We start from the raw sequence: 19064 nt of genomic DNA on the forward strand, positions 1-19064 counted from the left end.
AGTTAAATTCTCTCCAGTAGTATTTGAACTTATCTCCTTATTTTACCCTACAAACTGCACTCTCAATCCTATTCCCTCCCAACTTCTCTGTTCCCTCTCTCTCACTGAATGCCCACCTCTAACTCACCTCTTCAATCTGTCTCTCTCTACTGGCACATTGTAATCCTTCTTCAAACATGCGCTCACCCAGTGGCGTATTGGGATGGAAAATCAGCAAAATTTGCACATGCCGGCTTTTGCACACAGATTGCCCTAAGAAAGACTAATTGTGATTCAGAGATTGGCTCAATAAGGCTCTGTTTTTATTCAGCATTTATTTCCCTTTTTATTTAGAATTTTGTTATTGATCCCTCTTGTGGTTTTTTATTGTGTATTTGTATTGTAGCTTTTCTATTTAGCCAATATAAAATTGACATTATTTATCAAAGCGAAGTTGGTTCCTTTATACTTATATGTTTGTGTTTTTAGGGTGACCAACTATCACCTTTTCCAACAGCAGCTTAGAGAACCAGCCCAATCACAGCGCCTGTTTGTTCGCCATATATGGTGAAATCCTTTACCTTGAACTCGTGTTCAACCTGGTAAGCTACCCGGGTAGGATTCCCCGATCACTTGATCCGGGAATTTGCAGGGGGGCCGTTCCCACTAGAAAAAAACACGAGATTGTCTGAGATGTAGCTGACATCCTGACACCCATCAGATTCCTGACACTGAAGTCCCAACAGCCGGCATCCTGAATGTAAGTATGCCGGGGAGGTTTGGGCTGCTTGGGGGGGCTGGTTGGGTTAGGCTGCAGAGGGTGGGTTAGGGTTAGACCGCAAGAAGGCAGGGTTAGGCTGCAGGGAAGGGAGGGTTAGCATACTTAACTACCAGCATAGGGATTCCAGGAGTCGGGATGCCGCCGTCGATCATGTGACCACCAGCATTCTGAATGCTGATCTCCCGTAGCCAACCCAATTGTCTTTATTATCTTTTGCATTTTATGAATGCTTAAAGATTTATTTGACATGGGGAAAATGTCACCTAATAATGTGCATCTCTCTGTAGTAACTCTGGTAGTTGGAAAATTTGAACTAGAAGTATAGGACAAGACCTGATATCCAGCAGCTCAGACCTAGTGTGCACTTCAAGTATTTTGCTGATTAAAAATGGATGTGAATGTGATCCTGCCATTAGTAAGAAACTCCTCTAAAAGTGTTCCCTTTCCACTCCATTATCTCATTTTAAGTGGCTGTAAAATAAGTGGTTTCAGATAGTCAACTGATTTAACTTAGTGCATGTTTTCTGACGGTGTAGTGTAAATTCATAAAGCTGATAAGATACAGATACAGACACTCCAACATGAACCTTTCCTCCAGGTACAAAATGCCCCGCACCTAGACTTCTCACTTAATTTCTCATTGTAGTCACCCGTGTTGAACTGACTAATTTGTGAGAAAAGCGTTTCAAAACTGACTGCAATCATAATTAAGAGGGAAGCCCAGGAACAGAGCATTGTGTACCTCATGGAAGGATCATATTGGAGGGTCTGCAGATAATGGGCCTGATTCAGGCCTGATCACTGCTGTGCATCTTCGCACAGCGGGCGATTATCGATAGACTGCGCATGCATATGCCCCGCATTGTGCACACGCGTCGGCAAACAACAACAGGCATCGCGGGAAAGTGACAGGCAGGTGCAAAAATAGGATTTTAATTACCTACTGGTACCATGTGGTATAGACGGGTCCACCAGGAGCCATGGACACTTTAAGACTTTAATAGTGTGGGCTGGCTCCTTCCTCTATGCCCCTCCTACCATACTCAGTCTAGAAACTGTGCCCGAGGAGACAGACAACTTCGAGAGAAGGACTTTACACAGATAGTGGCGAGATTCACACCAGCTCACACATACCAGGCAAACCAAGCTAACCAGCTTGAAAACTCAGCAACCGCTGAACAAGAATACTTAACCAAGTAACAAAACAGTACTTAACCAAGAACAAAGCAGTACTGAACCAAGTAACCACTGCAGGATCACGAAGCGCTGGGCGGGCGCCCAGCATCCTCTATGGACTACGAGAAAAGGATTTACCGGTAGGTAATTAAAATCCTATTTTCTCTTATGTCCTAGAGGATGCTGGGGTCCATATTAGTACCATTGGGGATGTACCAAAGCTCCCAGAATGGGAGGGAGAGCGCGGAGGCTCCTGCAGACCCGACTAACCATACCGTAGGTCCTCAGTGGCCACAGTATCGAACTTGTAGAACTTAGCAAACGTGTTTGACCCTGACCAAGTAGCCACTCGGCAAAGCTGTAAAGCCGAGACATCCTGGGCAACCTCCCAGGAAGAACCCACCTTACGAGTAGAGTGGGCCTTAACAGATTTTGTACACGGCAATCCTGCTGTAGAATAGGCATGCTGGATAGTGACCCTGATCCAACGAGAGATTGTCTGCTTAGACGCAGGACGCCCAATTTTCTTGGGATCATACAGGACAAACAGAGAGTCCGATTTTATGTGACGAGCAGTCCTCTTCACATATATTTTCAGAGCCCTTACAACATCCAAGGACTTTGACGAAATTGATGAGTCAGTAGCAACTGGCACCACAATAGGTTGGTTGATATGAAAAGCCGACACAACCTTTGGAAGGAACTGCTGACGTGTCCGGAGCTCAGGTCTATCTTCATGGAAGATTAAGTAGGGGCTTTTACAAGACAAAGCCCCCAACTCCGACACACGTCTAGCAGAAGCTAAGGCCAACAAAGTGACAGCCTTCCATGTGAGAAACTTGATCTCAATCTTCTGTAGAGGCTCGAACCAATCCGATTGGAGGAACTGTAACATCACATTAAGATCTCAGGGTGCCGTAGGCAGCACAAAGGGAGGGTGGATGTGCAGAACCCCTTTCAAGAAAGTCTGAACCTCAGGGAGGGAAGCCAGTTGTTTCTGGAAGAAAATGGATAAGGCCGAAATCTGGACCTTTATGGATGCCAAACTCAGGCCCATATCCACACCTGCTTGCAGGAAGAGGAGAAACCGTCCCAGTTGAAACTCCACCGTAGGAAATTTCTTGAATTCACACCAAGATACATACTTTTTCCAAATGCGCTGGTAATGTTTAGACGTTACTCCTTTCCTAGCCTGTATCAGACTAGGAATAACCTTGTTCGGAATGCCCTTCTGAGCTAATATCTGGCGTTCAACTTCCATGCCGTCAAGCGTAGCCGTGGTATGTCTTGATAAGTGAACGGCCCCTATTGCAGAAGATCCTCCCAAAGAGGAAGAGGCCTCGGGTCTTCCAGCAATAGGTTCAGAAGATCCGCGTACCAAGCCAGTCCGGAGCAATGAGGATTGCCTGAACTCTTGTTCTCTTTACGAGTTTTAGAATCCTTGGAATGAGTGGAAGTGGAGGAAACACGTACACTGACTGGAACACCCACGGAGTTACCAGGGCATCCACCGCCACTGCTTGTGGGTCTCTTGACCTGGAACAGTACCTCCGAAGCTTCTTGTTGAGATGGGAGGCCATCATATCTATTTGAGGTACACCCCAAAGATTTGTCACCTCCGTGAACACCTCTGGATGGAGGCACCACTCTCCTAGATGGAGATCGTGTCTGCTGAGGAAGTCCGCTTCCCAGTTTTCCTCTCCCGGAATAAAGATTGCTGACAGCACCAACGCGTGCCTTTCTGCCCAGAGGAGGATTTATTTTTACCTCTGACATTGCAGCTCTACTCTTTGTATCGCCCTGTCGGTTTATGTAGGCCACCGTCGCTACATTGTCCGACTGCACCTGAATGGCCCAATCTTGTAGAAGATGTGCCGCTTGTAGAAGACCGTTGTACACGGCCCTAAGTTCCAGAATGTTGATTGGAAGAATGGATTCCAGACTTGACCACCTTCCTTGGAAGGTTTCCCCTTGGGTGACTGTGCCCCAACCTCTGAGACTTGCATCCGTGGTTAGAAGGATCCAGTTCTGAATCCCAAACCTTCGGCCCTCTAGAAGGTGAGGCAATTGTAGCCAGGAGTGAAATCCTGGCTTTTGGCGACAGACGTATCCTCTGGTGCATGTGCAGATGAGGCCCCGACCACTTGTCCAGGAGATCCAGTTGGAAGTATCGTGCATGAAATCTTCCGTACTGAAGAGCCTCGTAGGAGGCAACCATCTTCCCCAGAAGGCAAATGCACTGATGAACCGATACCCGGGAAGGCTTCAAGACATCCCGGACCATAGTTTGGATCACCAATGCTTTCTCCACCGGTAAAAATACCCTCTGCACTTCCGTGTCGAGGATCATCCCCAGGAAAAACAATCTCCTTGTCGGCTCCAAATGTGACTTGGGAAGATTCAGGATCCATCCATGTTCCCTGAGCAGTCGAGTCGTGAGCGCAATGGACCACAACAACCTCTCCCTGGACGATGCCTTTATCAGCAGATCATCCAGATAAGGAATTATATTCACCCCCTGCCTGCGGAGGAGAATCATCATCTCTGCCATTACCTTGGTGAATTGAACAATTACATCTGACCTTTCCAATTTTTGAATGGCTTCCTGAAAGATAGCCCTTTCTGTCAGCAAAGCTGGCAAGCCTGATTTCAAGAACCTGTGGGGTGGGAGCTCTTGAAACTCCAGTTTGTACCCCTGGGACACAATATCCTGTACCCAGGGATCCAGACCGGACGACACCCAGACGTGACTGAAGCGTCTGAGCCTCGCTCCCACCTGCCCGTTCTCCAGGCAGGGAGGTCCACCGTCATGCTGAGGATTTTGAGGACACAGAGGCAGGTTTCTGGTCTTGGGAACCTGCAGGTGGCATTTTTTTGATTTTGCTCGCCCACCTCTGAAGAAAGTGGTAGGAGTCTTGGACTTTTCAGCTTTTGCAGAACGAAAGGATTGCATAGAGGACGTAGAGAAAGGTTTCTTCGTCGTCTGAGAGGCTGAGGGAAGAAAGGTTGACTTATCCGCGGTTGCCGTGGTAATCCACGCATCCAATGTTTCCCCAAGTAGAGCCAGACCTGTGAAAGGTAGGTTCTCCACACTTCTCCTGGATTCCGCGTCTGCAGACCATTGGCGTAGCCAGAGTCCCCTGCGTGCTGAGACAGCCATGGACGATGTCCTTGCAGTCAGATTACCCAGGTCCTTCATGGCCTCCACCATGAAACCTGCCGAATCCTGTATGTTACATAAAAACAATTCAATGCCACTTCTATCCATAGAATCTAAGTCCTCTAGTAATGTGCCTGACCACTTTACTATGGCTTTAGAAATCCATGCACAGGGAATAATGGGCCTAAACGCCACTCCTGAAGCAGTGTATATGGATTTGAGCGTAGTTTCAATCTTGCGGTCTGCCGGTTATTTCAAAGCGGTAGACCCAAGGACAGGTAAAACCATCTTTTTAGATAGTCTAGATACAGAAGCGTCTACTATAGTTGGGTTTTCCCACTTTTTTCAATCATCCTCAGGGAAAGGAAAAGCCACAAGAACCCTCTTTGGGATCTGGATTTTTTTCTCTGGATTTTTCAAATAACGCGTTTAATTCCTTAGACACAGGGAAGGTCAGGGAAGCTTTCTTATTGTCTGTGTCACAATCGATGCAGTTTCTCCTCCATGCCTAGGGTGGCGCCCTCTGCTCTGGTGCTCAGCGTTCTGCTCTGTATCTGCAGCTTAGTAATTAGCTGTTACAACAGCTGTGAGCAGCACCTGAACTCACTATATAGGCCAGCCACACAGGCTCCCAGTTGCCAGTTCATCGTGTCAAGGTTGTCTCAGTTCCTGTTCCTGGTTATGCTGGTCTCTACTGCTAAAATCATCTATGGTACTGCCAGGCTCCAACAGCTATCCTGTGTAGCTACTCTGCTACAGTGCAATCCTGTTATCCTGCTACATTGCATACTCTAGCACAGTGCTATCCTGTGATCCTGCTACAGTGCAATCCTGTTATCCTGCTACGTTGCATACTCTACCACAGTGCTATCCTGTGATCCTGCTACAGTGCAATCCCATTATCCTGCTACGTTGCATACTCTACTACAGTGCTATCCTGTGATCCTGCTACAGTGCAATCCTGTTATCCTGCTACGTTTCATACTCTACTACAGTGCTATTCTGTGAACCTTCTACAGTGCAATCCTGCAACTCTGCATTCTCTGCTCAAGTGCATCCTGCTACGGTATGTCCACAGTCTACACCGTTTTCATGTAATCACAGTCTCCAGTGTGTCTATGTGCTCACAGTCTCCTGGCATCCCGTGTACCCACAGTTTCCAGCGTCTCTGTGTCCCCTCAGTTCCCAGCATCACAATTGAGTTTCCAATCCCAGTATCACAAGTGTGTTCCCAAGTATCCAGTACTGCCAAGTACTTCCCAGACTCCCAGCATTGCAAGTGCAATTCCAGTTCTCCCTTTCATTTTGTGTTCTCCAATCATTCCTGGTTTTTACTTACTGTTTACAGTTGTACACTGCTTTACCCTGTATAAATAAACCTGCTATTGTACCGAGAACATCAGTCCCTGTGAATATGTTCCTACAGAGGGAATTCCAAATGGATTCTGACAGTCTGTAAAGTAAGCCTCCTCTGCCTGTTCAGGTGGTTTGTCAGTAATATGTAACACATCCCTAATAGCCTCAATCATGAGTTGCACCCCTCTTGCCAGGGAAGCCTCACCCCCCCCCCCCCCCCCCCGCATATCTGCATCACCGTCTGCCGTGTCAGAGTTGGTGTCCGTGTCGACTTGCATAATCTGAGCAAGCGCACGCTTCTTTGGGCATACACTAGGGGATTTTGAGGCAGTGGGGACAGAACCAGACAAAACCTCCACAGATTGTTTTAAAACCTGTGGTTCAGTCTCATAATGTGCAATTCTAGTAGAAATCTGGGATATCATTCCCTCAATAGGATTCAGAAGGCTAAGACAAAATATTACATTCCTGCATACATGCAATGGATTCCTCTGGAGAAGATACATATTCTGCCGCACAAGACACAGTCCCTGGACATGGTTATGTGAGAAATTAGCGCACACACACACACACACACTTGTCAGACACAGTTTTCCCCCCAAGTACCTTCAGAGGAACACAGAGCTTGGAGCCAGCACACACAGCACCCCAGTAGACAGTTATAGAATAACTGCCTGGCGCTGACTGTGTACCCTTAATAGAATTACACAGTTAATATACAGCCTCCTCCCCCTTCTACCACCCCCTGGTACCGCACAGGATATCTGGAGTCGTGGAGGGTCAGCACTCCCTGTCAGCGTCTCAGCGTGTGGATCTGCTGGGAGAAAATGGCCCACTCTGAGGAGAAGCTCCGCCCCCTGAACATGGCGCGTCTTCCCGCACATTTCAAATATTTATACTGGCCTGAGGTAATAGTGCTAGCAGTGTAACCGAAGCCCCTGATAGCCTGATTGACCAGTTGAAAGGGTATCGTGCTGGCCCAGGGCGCCCCTCACAGCGGCGCATCTGTACCGCTAAGCCTTCCGGAGGGCAGTGTCAATACTGTGCTCCTAACCCTGTAGCTGCCATACACTCCGGCTCCCCGCTTGTCGGGTCACTGGAGACACACTCACCACCGCGATCTTCTGGCTCTGTTAGGGGGTGGCGGCATGCTGCAGGAGTGAGCGGTCGCCTTGGGGGCTAACGATCAACACCCTCAGGAGCTCAGTGACCTGTCAGCGGAGATAATGGCCATTAACCTCAGAGGGCTGGACACTACTCCCCCCCCCTAAGTCCCACGAAGCAGGGAGGCTGTTGCCAGCAACCTACCTGTACCTAAAAAGTCTTTAAAAAAACAAAACAAAAAACAAAGAAGCTCTACAGAGCTCCCCTAGCTGTGACTGGCTCCTCCGGGCACATTTTCTAAACTGAGTCTGGTAGGAGGGGCATAGAGGAAGGAGCAAGCCCACACTATTAAAGTCTTAAAGTGCCCATGGCTCCTGGTGGACCCGTCTATACCCCATGGTACTAATATGGACCCCAGCATCTGCTAGGACGTAAGAGAAAATTTCAGTCGCACAGCCATTCACATTCTGATTGACAGGAGGAGGCCGTTTGTGGGTGGTAACCGACCGTTTTCTGGGAGTGTCAGGGAAAACGCAGGCGTTCCCAAGCGTTTTCAGGGAGTGTATGTGACGCCAGCTCCGGACCCGATCAGCCTGTTCTCATCGCACTGTGACCTTCATTCTGAGTTGATCGCTACCTGCTTTCGTTCGCAGCGCCACAATTAGGTAAAAAAGCAGCACTTCTGCGCATGAGAATGGGGCGCAGTGCGCACGCGTGACGTACTTTCTCAAAAGCCGATGCTTCACACAAGGTCTAACGACGCTTTTCAGTCGCACTGCTGGTCGCAGAGTGATTGACAGAAAGTGGGTGTTTCTGGGTGGTAACTGACCGTTTTCAGGGAGTGTGTGTAAAAATGCAGGCGTGTCGAATAAAAACGCAGGAGTGGCTGGGGAAACGTAGGTGTGGCTGGCCGAACGCAGGGCGTGTTCGTGACGTCAAAACAGGAACTAAACAGTCTGAAGTGATCGCTAGCTAGGAGTAAGTCTCGAGCTACTCTGAAACTGCACAATCTTTTTTTTGTAGCAATGCTGCGATCCTTTCGTTCACACGTCTGCTAAGCTAAGATACACTCCCAGAGGGCGGCGGCTTAGCGTTTGCATGGCTGCTAAAAGCAGCTAGCGAGCGATCAACTCGGAATGAGGGCATGTAGGAGTAAGTCCTGGGCTGTGCACAGACTGCACACAGTGGTAAAAACATTCGATGGTGAGTGTGGTGTGAACGGATTTTCAGCTGTCCACTAACTAAGGGATTTTTTGCAGCTCGGCGTTACTGGGATGGTCTTAGTACCATGGGTATGTCCCAAAGCTCCCAGACCAGGTGGGAGAGTGCTGAGATCCCTGCAAAACCGAGCGACCAAACTGAAGGTCCTCTGTCGCTAAGGTATCGAACTTGTAAAACTTTACAAATGTGTTCGAACCAGATCAAGTAGCTGCTCGGCATAACTGCAAAGCCGAAACACCACGGGCAGCCGCCCAGGAGGAACCCACCGACCTTGTGGAGTGGGCCTGGATAGAACTTAGCAGCAGCAAGGTTGCCGAAGAGTAAGCCTGTTGGATTGTCATCCGGATCCAACGAGCAATAGACTGATTTGAAGCAGGACATCCAATCTTCGTAGCGTCATAGAGAACAAAAAGGGAATCAGATTTCCGGTGACGAGCTGTTCTCTTGACATAAATCTTCAAAACTCGAACAATGTCCAAAGATTTTGAAGAAACTGACGTGTCAGACAATACAGGAACCACTATCGGCTAGTTGATGTGAAATGCCGACACCACCTTAGGCAGAAACTGCGTCCGAGTCCTGAGCCCCGCTCTATCCTCATGAAACACCAGGTAAGGGCTCTTACAGGATAAGGCCCCCAATTCCGAGACATGCCTCGCTGAGGCCAAAGCCAATAACATGACAGTCTTCCAAGTCATATATTTCAAGTCCACCCGGTGCAAAGGTTCAAACCACTCTGATTGCAGAAAGTTCAGGACCGAATTGAGATCGGTGCCGTGGGAGGTACAAAGGGCGGTTGAATACGAAGGACACCTACAAGATCTGAACCTTAATGGAGCCTAAACGAAGGCCCATAGCCACACCTGCTTGCAGGAAGAGCAAGAACTTACCCAGATGAAAATCTACAGTGGAGTACTGGCGACCTTCACACCAGGAAACATACTTCTTCCAAATACGAGACTGGACCATAGTAGAGATAACTTTTGGAGGGAAGCCATTTTCGAGCTAATATCTCCCTTTCAATCGCCATGCCGTCAAACATAGCCGTGGTAAGTCTAGATAGACGAACGGTCCTTGCAGAAGAAGATCCTTTTGAAGCGGCAGAGGCCAGGGCTCTTCGAGGCACATGGCCAGGAGGTCCGCATACCAGGCCTGGCGAGGCCAATCCAGGGCAATCAGAATTGCCTGAACGCTTTCCATTTTCAGTCTCTTTAGGACCCTGGGAATGAGAGGAATCGGAGGGAATAGATAGACAAACTGGTAAATCCACAGTGCCGTCAGAGCGTCCACCACAGCAGCCTGTGGATCCCTCGTCCTGGAGCAGTAGTGCCACAGCTTCTTGTTGAGATGAGAAGCCATCATGTCGATGAGGTGGCAGCCCCACCGTTGAACCAACTTTTGGAACACCTGCGGGTGAAGGCCCCACTTTCCCGTGTGCAGATCGTGTCTGCTGAGGAAGTCTGCTTCCCAGTTGTCCACTCCTGGAATGACGATGGCCGACAAGGCCCTGGCATTGCGTTCTGATCAGAGGAGTATCCTGGACACCTCCCGCATTGCAGCCTTGCTTCTTGTTCTGTTTTGTTTATGTATGCCACCGCCTTGGCGTTGTCCGACTTTACCTGTATTACCCGATGTTGGAGGAGAGAAGCGGCTTGTAGAAAGGCATTTTAAATCGCTCTGAGTTCCAGAATGTTTATTGGAAGAGAGGCCTCCTGAGGTGACCACCATCCTTGAAACTGAGCCCCCTGGGTTACATCACCCCAACCGCAGAGGCTCGCAACTGCTGTTAAGAGAATCCAGGTCTGAATTCCAAAATGTCGACCCTCCACTAGGTGGGAGGTCTGCAACCAACATAAAAGGGAAATCCGTGCCTTTGGTGAAAGGGATATCCTCTGGTGCATGTGCAAGTGTGACCCTGACCATTTGTCCAGCAGGTCCCGCTGGAACGGACGGGCATGGAACCTTTCACCTTCTGTACTGAATTGCCTCATAAGAGGCTACCATCTTACCAAGCAAGCGTATGCAGAGATGCACCAAGATTTTTCTAGGTTTCAGAACAGAGCGCACCATCAACTGAACAGTCAATGCCTTGTCCATAGGAAGGAACACCTTCTAAGACACTATGTCCAGAATCATCCCCAAGAACTGAAGCTTCTGCGATGGTTCCAGGTGCGCTTTCATTAGATTGAGAATCCACCTGTGATCCATCAGTAGCCGTGTAGTAGGGTGATGTTTTCCAACAACCGAGCCTCGGATACCGCTTTTATGAGAAGATCGTCCAAATATGGAACGATGTTCACACCCATCACGCAGAGTTGTAGCATCATCTCCGCCATCACCTTTGAGAACACCGTGGTGCCGTGGAGAGGCCAAAGGGCAAGGCCCGAAACTGGAAGTGAGTTTCCTGCAGTGCAAACCTGAGGTAAGCCTGATGAGGTGGCCATATCGGGATGTGAAGGTATGCGTCCTTGATATCAAGGATTCCAGGAATTCCCCTTCTTCCAGGCCTGAGATCACTGCTCTCAGGGATTCCATCTTGAACTTGAATACCTGTAGGTAAGGGTTCAGAGACTTGAGGTTCAGAATAGGTTGGATCGAACCATCCAGTTTCGGTACCACGAACAGGCTGGAATAGAAGCTCTTGTAGAGGGGAGACTGGATCAATAACCCCTGTTTGTTGCAGCCGTTGGACGGCCTGCAGCAAGGCAACTCGTGATGCAGGTGAAGCTGGCAAGACTGATTTGAAGAATCTGTGAGGAGGGAGCTCTTGAAACTCCAACTGGTATCCCTGGGAGATTAGGTTTCTCACCCAAGGATCCCGGCAGGATTCTGACCAAATATGGCTGATATACTTGAGGTGAGCACCCACCTGAAATTCCCCTTGATGCCGGGACCAATTACCACGCTGAGGGCTTGGCAGAGGTAGAGCCTGAACCCTGTTCCAGGGAACCAGAGACCGCTGGTCTGCGTGTTTTACCTCGATTACCTTGGGCAGCGTTAGAAGCACCTCTGACTCTGCCCCTGAATCTGGCCAAACGAAAGGACTGGAGAGAGGGGTCTGGATAAGCATGCCTAGCAGGAGGAGCCGCAGATGGCAGATTAGTGAACTTATCGGCAGTAGCTTGTGAAATCCACTTGTTTAGTTCCTCACCAAACAAAGCTTCCCCCTTTAAAGGGGACATTTTCAACGCCCTTCTTGGAATCAGCGTCCGCTGTCCACTGTCGCAGTCACAGAGCCCTGCGTGCCAACACAGCCATAGCCGTAGAGCATGAATTGATATTGCCGATCTCCTTTATAGCCCCACTCATGAAGTTAGCTGAATCCTGAATATGATGCAGGAGTGTTAGAAGCTCATCCTGAGGCATAGTGTCAAAACCCCCTATGACATTATCAGTCCATTTAACATTGGTCCTTGTGATCCAACCACAAGCAATTGTTGGTCCCTGGGCGACCCCCACTGCTGTGTAAATGGATTTGAGGGTAGTTTTGATCTTGCAATCTGCAGGGTCCTTTAAGGAGATAGCACCAGGTACCGGCAGCACAATCTTTCGTGACAGCCTGGACACTGAAGTATCCACTGTGGGAGGAGTCTCCCACACCTTCCTATCATCAGAGGGAAATGGGAAAGAAGTCAATAACCTTTTAGGGGTTTCCTTTTCAGGAATATTTAGGAACTCTCTAATAGAATAAACCAGAGCTTCCACTCCCTAAGACAGAGCACTCTCTGCTTTATCCCTCAACTTCTCCCTATTCCAAATCTGCCATGTCATTATCAGAGTCAGACCGGAGCACATGGGGCAGTGTGCGTTTCTGTGAAACTGGAAGGGGAGGTTGGAAAGCAGGTCTGAGGTCTGCAGTGTGAACTAGAAAATCATCCATAGATTTCGTAAACACCTGCCTTTCATGCTTAGCCGTAGCCAGTTCAGTGGTGATGTCAGTAATCATTCCCTTAATAGAGTCCAGCCAGGCTGGCTCCTGAGAACTGTTACCCTGAGAAGGAAGACTGCACTGAGTACACAAGAGAGACCCCCCTGGGGCAGAAGAAAACTTTGTATTACAGGACTGACGTAACCTTTTTCCCAGACATACTGAACAGCAGAGCATACAGCATATAACACAGTTACTCAGACAGCTCTGCAAGGATTGAGACAGAGAGGAGAAGCCAGCAAACTCTGCCACTAAGCTAAAGCAGTGTTTTGCCGGCCAGTAGCTATAACCTTATATAAGGTATAATAGCTGTATTACATATAAATCGTCCCCCCCCCCCCCCCTTCTACAAACCCCCTTGGTAATAATTGCAGGCGCAGTGGAGGGTCCTTGGAGGAGCAGCGCTTCCCTGCATGCAGCCTTGAGTCTGATGCAGTAGGAAATGGCAACTAGAGCTGCTGGTCCCGCTCTCCTGGAAGCCCCACCCCCTTAATGGCATGCATGTTCCCTATCATTTTTATACTGGCAAATGTCTCTAAAGTGTAGAAAACAGGGTTAAAACCCCTTTTCTATGATAGTGCCAGTGTGGGTGCCTGCAGCGGGCAGCGCAGCCCACGCAGCGCCCTTATGCTGCCAGTTGAACAGGGGACCCACTAACCGGGACCCCGGTTTAGTACTCACCACTCTAGTGTCTTCAGCTCTGTTAGGGGTGGCGGCATATTGTTGGAGTGCGTGCACATATGTGAAACAACACCTCAGGAGCTATGTCCTGTCAATGGGAATCCAGACCATTAACCCTTCAAGAGGTTGTGCCGGTCCCACCCTAAGTCTCACGACGCAGGCAGACTGGTGTCACCCAGTGCTGCCTGAAAATAATAAACTAACATAAAGTTTGAAGAAAACTCTCTGGAGCTCCAGAGAATGCACCCATCTCCTTGGGCACATGTTTCTAAACTGAGTCTGCAAGAGGGGCATAGAGGGGAGGAGCCAGCACACTGAAGAATTTTTAAAGAGCCATGGCTCTAATGGACCCTATCTATACCCCATGGTACTAAGACCATCCCAATATCCCCAAGGATGTTACAGAAAGGTTTTTAGGGTTATATTTGCCAAAGTGTGGGTTTATAGAAGTGAAGATGTTGCCCATAGCAACCAATCGGTTCTACTTATAATTTGTCAAGCACCTTCTAGAAGATAATAGCTAGATTCTGATTGGTTGCAATGAGCAATATCTCCACTTCTATAAACCCGCACTTTAGTAAATATATCCCTTACTCATGGTGCAGCTCAAGCCGCCTGTCGCAGAGGCCAGGAAATCTCCATGCAAGATCCCTGGCGTCTTTCCACCCCCTAAACGGCGGCGACACACCTCCGATTTCACAAACGGAGGCAGTCACCTCCCCCTCCCCGCCCCCCAGATGGCAGCAGACTGTCAATCACTGACAGTATGCTGCTTTGCAGCGTCACAGGACCTGTTTGCACATGTGTAGAATGGGTCCTGCGCACATGCAAAGTACCGATATTGGTATCAGGGCGCCACTCCAACCACATCTGAATAATTCCTATTGAGTTATCTTTTTTAAGGGGCTAGTTTCCTCAGGGGAACCAGGCAGAGAGGTAGATTTGAGGAACGGCGTATTGGTAATAGCTTTTTAAAAAGTACTGTCTTTTAATACCATTTGTTTTGGCCCCTCATTGATAGGGCTTGATTCACTGATGTTGTACGCAGTGGAGCGATGTTTTGCCACTGTGCATGCGTCTGAGTTGCGCTGCGAATGTGCCGCGATTGTCTTGTGACAGCAGTCGCAGGATGTATACTTGAATTGAGGGGGTCATTCCGAGTTGATCGCTCGCTAGCAAATTTTTGCAGCGCTGCGATCAGGTTAAATCTCTGCAAAACTGCGCATGCGTATGCACCGCAATGGCAGGCGCGTCGTACGGGTACAAAGAGGATCGGTGCTAGGTGATGGATTTAACGAAGAATCCATTCGCACAGCCGATTGCAAGAAGACTGACAGAAAGAGGGCATTTATGGGTGTCAAACGCGTGTCCAAGCATTTGCAGGGCGGGTGTCTGACGTCAATTCCGGGACCAAAAAGACTGAAGTGATCGCAGCGGCTGAGTATGTTCAGAGCTACTCAGAAACTGCAAAAAACTTTTTTGTGCCGTCAGCTGCAAAAGCGTTCCCACACTTGCAAAGCGAAAATACTCTCCCCCATAGGCGGCGACTATCTGATCATAGCGCTGCAAAAGTTGCTAGCGAGCGATCAACTCGGAATGACCCCCTGAGTGACAGCAAGGGACCCTTTGTAGGCGGTATTGGGGGAAGGGTGACTCAAAAGCCAATGTGTGTCTTATGGTTGTGCCTTAATGTGCAAGAGGTGGCTCAGAGATACCTACAGGAGGAGTATCAATACAAATCATGGAGGCTGCGACATTTGCATATTTTCAGACAGTCCCTGCATACAAAGACAGCATGGCGTACATCTCTGAGTCAGGCCCATAGTCTCTATATAACATAGAGTATGGCTTTTAAAGTAATCTGAGAAATCAGCAGTATTGTGGCATATACAGTAACATGTAATACGGCATTCTGGATAATACAGGTTGAGTATCCCATATCCAAATATTCCGAAATACGGATTATTCCAAAATACAGACTTTTTCGAGTGAGACTGAGATAGTGAAACCTTTGTTTTCTGATGGCTCAATGTACACAAACTTTATTTAATACACAAAGTTATTTAAAAAAAAAGGTATTAATTGACCTTCAGGCTGTGTGTATAAGTTGTATATGAAACATAAATGAACTGTGTGAATGTACACACACTTTGTTTAATGCACAAAGTTATTAAAAATATTGGCTAAAATGACCTTCAGGCTGTGTGTATAAGGTGTATATGAAACATAAATGCATTCTGTGCTTTGACTTGGGTCCCATCAGCATGATATCTCATTATGGTATGCAATTATTCCAAAATACGGAAAAATCCAATATCCAAAATACTTCTGGTCCCAAGCATTTTGGATATGGGATACTCAACCTGTACACTGTGTTTTGCAAACACACTCCACTGCATAACCATGGAGGCACTGTATGGCACATCGTGCATAGGAGAAGATACAAGCAAGAAATGTTAGGCTGAATACACCTCAAGATACATCCAGCTCACCCAGTACAAATTGTGTCTTATGTCTGAAAGGTGCAACCAGGTCTTGATGACCTGCGTTACGCCTAAAAGATAAATTAATTGGCCGGAGACAGTAGTGCTGGAGAAAGCTGGAAGACCTGGGTCCAGTGTGAACGGTCATGCCCGGATCATCACCCATATGTTAAAGTGGTAACCCAGGCTTCAACCGGTGCTCTGTGCCCTGGGTCCAAGATGGATTGAAGCCGGGGTTTTATGTATGAAAGGGGTATGGCTTTTTACAATACACCTGCAATGTTAATGATTTTAAAAGGCTAAATAGTCCTTCTGACAGTCATTATTATTGCTGTTTATCATTGCACCAGCCATTCAGTATACCTGCAAGAAAACACACTTACCTGCCCTCGCTTCGCCTCTACAGGAGAGTGGATTATCAATACACAAAATACAGTATATACTATATATATATATATACAGTATTTGCTGGCGTATAAGACTACTTTTTTGCCCTGAAAAACATGCCTCCAAGTGGGGGGGTCGTCTTATACGCCGGGTGCACTTCAGTTGGGATAGACATAGCTGCCATAGTGGCCTTTCGATACTCGCCCGGTGCCCATAGTGGCCTCCCGATGCCCACTCACCATCCAGTATCGCGCGATATCCAGTGCGGCCGCGGCGGGTCACTAGTGCCAATTACAGGGAGATGCAGGGACTGGCCGGAGGCGCTGCAGTCGCGTTGTGGCCGTACAATGGTGACAATGACAGGTACTGTAATGGCACTAATACTAATACTAATGGCACTCATGTGAAACCGGTAACACTAAATGCACACAGGGGTAAACTTTTATACGTTTTACAACTTTCTCCTCGCCCCCTCCCCCCTTCTTATGCATACCTTGATAAATACTCCCTATCCAAATCTCTTATCAGGTCATAATATACAGTATGTCACAAATCTGATGTTCTTTTACGTTTTATTTGGTGTGTGGAAGGGGGTAGTCTTATACGGCGAGTATATAACAAACTCTATATTTTGAGTGGAAATGTTGGGGGTCGTCTTATACGCCCAGTCGTCTTATACGCCGGCAAATACGGTATATATATATATATATACGCATACAAACAGAAAATTCAGCACTCACCAAAGCAAGCTCACTTATACCCCTTTTCCACTATCTAGCACGGGTCGCAGCCGGGAGCCTGACACGGCTGCGACCCATGCTAGAGCCCCCTTCTACACTGCGCTCACCAACTCAGCATATTGCCGAGTTGGTGACGCTGCTGGTGACGCGGCAGGGGCGGTGCTGGGAGATCACATGATCTCGCATCGACACAGCTTCCATTTACAGCTTCCATTTACACTGCACAGCTTACCGGGTTGAACTCGTGTTCAACCCGGTAAGCTACCCGGGTAGGATTCCCGGATCACTTGATCCGGGAATTTGCAGGGGGTGGGGGGGCGTTTCCACTAGAAAAAAATACGGGTAAATGCGTGCCCCCGCGCATTTACCTGTGTTTTTAGAGCTAGTGGGAAAGGGGTATTATCCTCACAACATCAATAAATAAATGATGAGGGTTTAGTTAGTGAATTGGCCAATGCACGGAAGCCTGCAAACCGATCGCCAATTCCGTGCATTGGCCAATTCACTAACTAAACCCCCATCACTTATTTATTGATGTTGTGAGGATAAGTGAGCTTGCTATGGTGAGTGCTGAGTTTTCTGTTTGTATATATTTAAGTAGGTGGCCATGGGCTGCATGCACCCCACCCTATGAGTGGTGAGTGCAGACATTGCACCCCGCTTCTGGGGCGGCGAGTGCTGTGGTTTTATATTTGTCTATATATATATATATATATATATATATATATATGTGTGTATGTAGAAAATCGGCAAGGGTCCGGCACAGCCACTTATATAGTTACCACACTGGGTGCCCTCACAAGGAGATAGTCAGCTAGAACAGAAGGTGCGGCACTCCAATGATTTGAACTCACGTTATTCATAGATTACAACGTTTCAATGCCCTTTATTTTTGTGGCATTTTCGTCAGGTAAACAAAAGAACACACAAACATCTTACCTTAAATAGGCATCACCCTGTGTAACACGAGGACGCCGCGGCGGGGCTACGCACCCGGCGCACTCATGATGACGTCACGGCGCTCAGACGCGAGACGCCGGACCTCAGACGTGAAATCACCATCACCATATATATACATATGTATTTTTGGGGCAGATATATATCTATTAGCAGAAAAAAATGATGTATGTTCAGCTCTATGTGCAACTACAATGTTCCTAATACAAATTATTGGGGAAATGTAATAGGGTCCGAGTTTGCGGAGGTCCAGGATTTCAGCCGAGACTGCCAACTTGGTTTTGCCTGGTAAATGATTGCTGCTTTAAAAATATGGGGCAATCTCGGCTGAAATTCCGGACCTCCGCAAACTCGGACACTATTACATTTCACTGCATGTTGCTATAATCGAATGGCAGTATGAAGGGAAGATGTTTCTCCAATGGCCAAATCCTGCCTAAAGGCTATAGTACTGCTGATTGTATCTCAATCCATGAGCAATTTCAGTCCCGCTGACTGATAATCGCATAAGCAAAGCTCACCTTTGCTAAATCCACCAGAGTGTTGGCCTGATCATTGAGCTTCCTCTGCTCCATTTTCACACTGCGTAACCTGTAAATGACAGAACAGTTAGGTTCATATGGCAAACCTACCTCCCAAACAGCCAGTCACATGACACATGCAAAGCAACTGACATCTTTCCTTCCCCCACAAAAATTAAAGCTGAATAAATAACATTATCCCTTCCAGCACTAAAACTTCTCCAACAAGTGGGACTGTTCAGTGCAGTCAGGGTTAATAATCTTTATGTGTTAGTTCATGCAAAGTTACTTGAAAATGAGCGAGCAAAAGTTAAAATCTGCATAGCGTAGTTGAGGACCTTTTTTATGTAAAAGAGGCCTTTACACTGTTGCACATCTTGTGATGGGATAGAGATCGGAAGTACGTTAAGCATCTTTGCATGCGTCAGTATGAATTATCCTTTTTATCATCACTGCCTCTGACAGAAAGCCGAAGTTTGTGTGAAACTGGAGCAGCCACTGCAACCCTTTCTGAAGGAGATTATGCTGCTTTCTATGATGATGAAGAGTAATTCTGGACCATGATGCCTGACAGATATCACTATCTAAAG

The 19064-nt window shown here is 47.7% G+C and overlaps 1 protein-coding gene across 4 annotated transcripts in view; it reads right to left on the reverse strand.

Annotated features, from left to right (window-relative positions):
- The window catches only part of LOC134902689 (small conductance calcium-activated potassium channel protein 2-like), a 253127-nt gene that overhangs the window by 7212 nt on the left and 226851 nt on the right, over positions 1 to 19064 (reverse strand). For all 4 annotated transcript variants that reach the window (XM_063914408.1, XM_063914409.1, XM_063914407.1 and 1 more), the window contains one exon: positions 18475 to 18544. In XM_063914408.1, coding sequence (XP_063770478.1) covers positions 18475 to 18544 — 70 coding nt within the window. The remainder of the gene's footprint in view (positions 1 to 18474; positions 18545 to 19064) is intronic.

The sequence above is a fragment of the Pseudophryne corroboree genome, chromosome 1, assembly GCF_028390025.1.
Source record: "Pseudophryne corroboree isolate aPseCor3 chromosome 1, aPseCor3.hap2, whole genome shotgun sequence".
NCBI classification, from domain to species: domain Eukaryota; kingdom Metazoa; phylum Chordata; class Amphibia; order Anura; family Myobatrachidae; genus Pseudophryne; species Pseudophryne corroboree.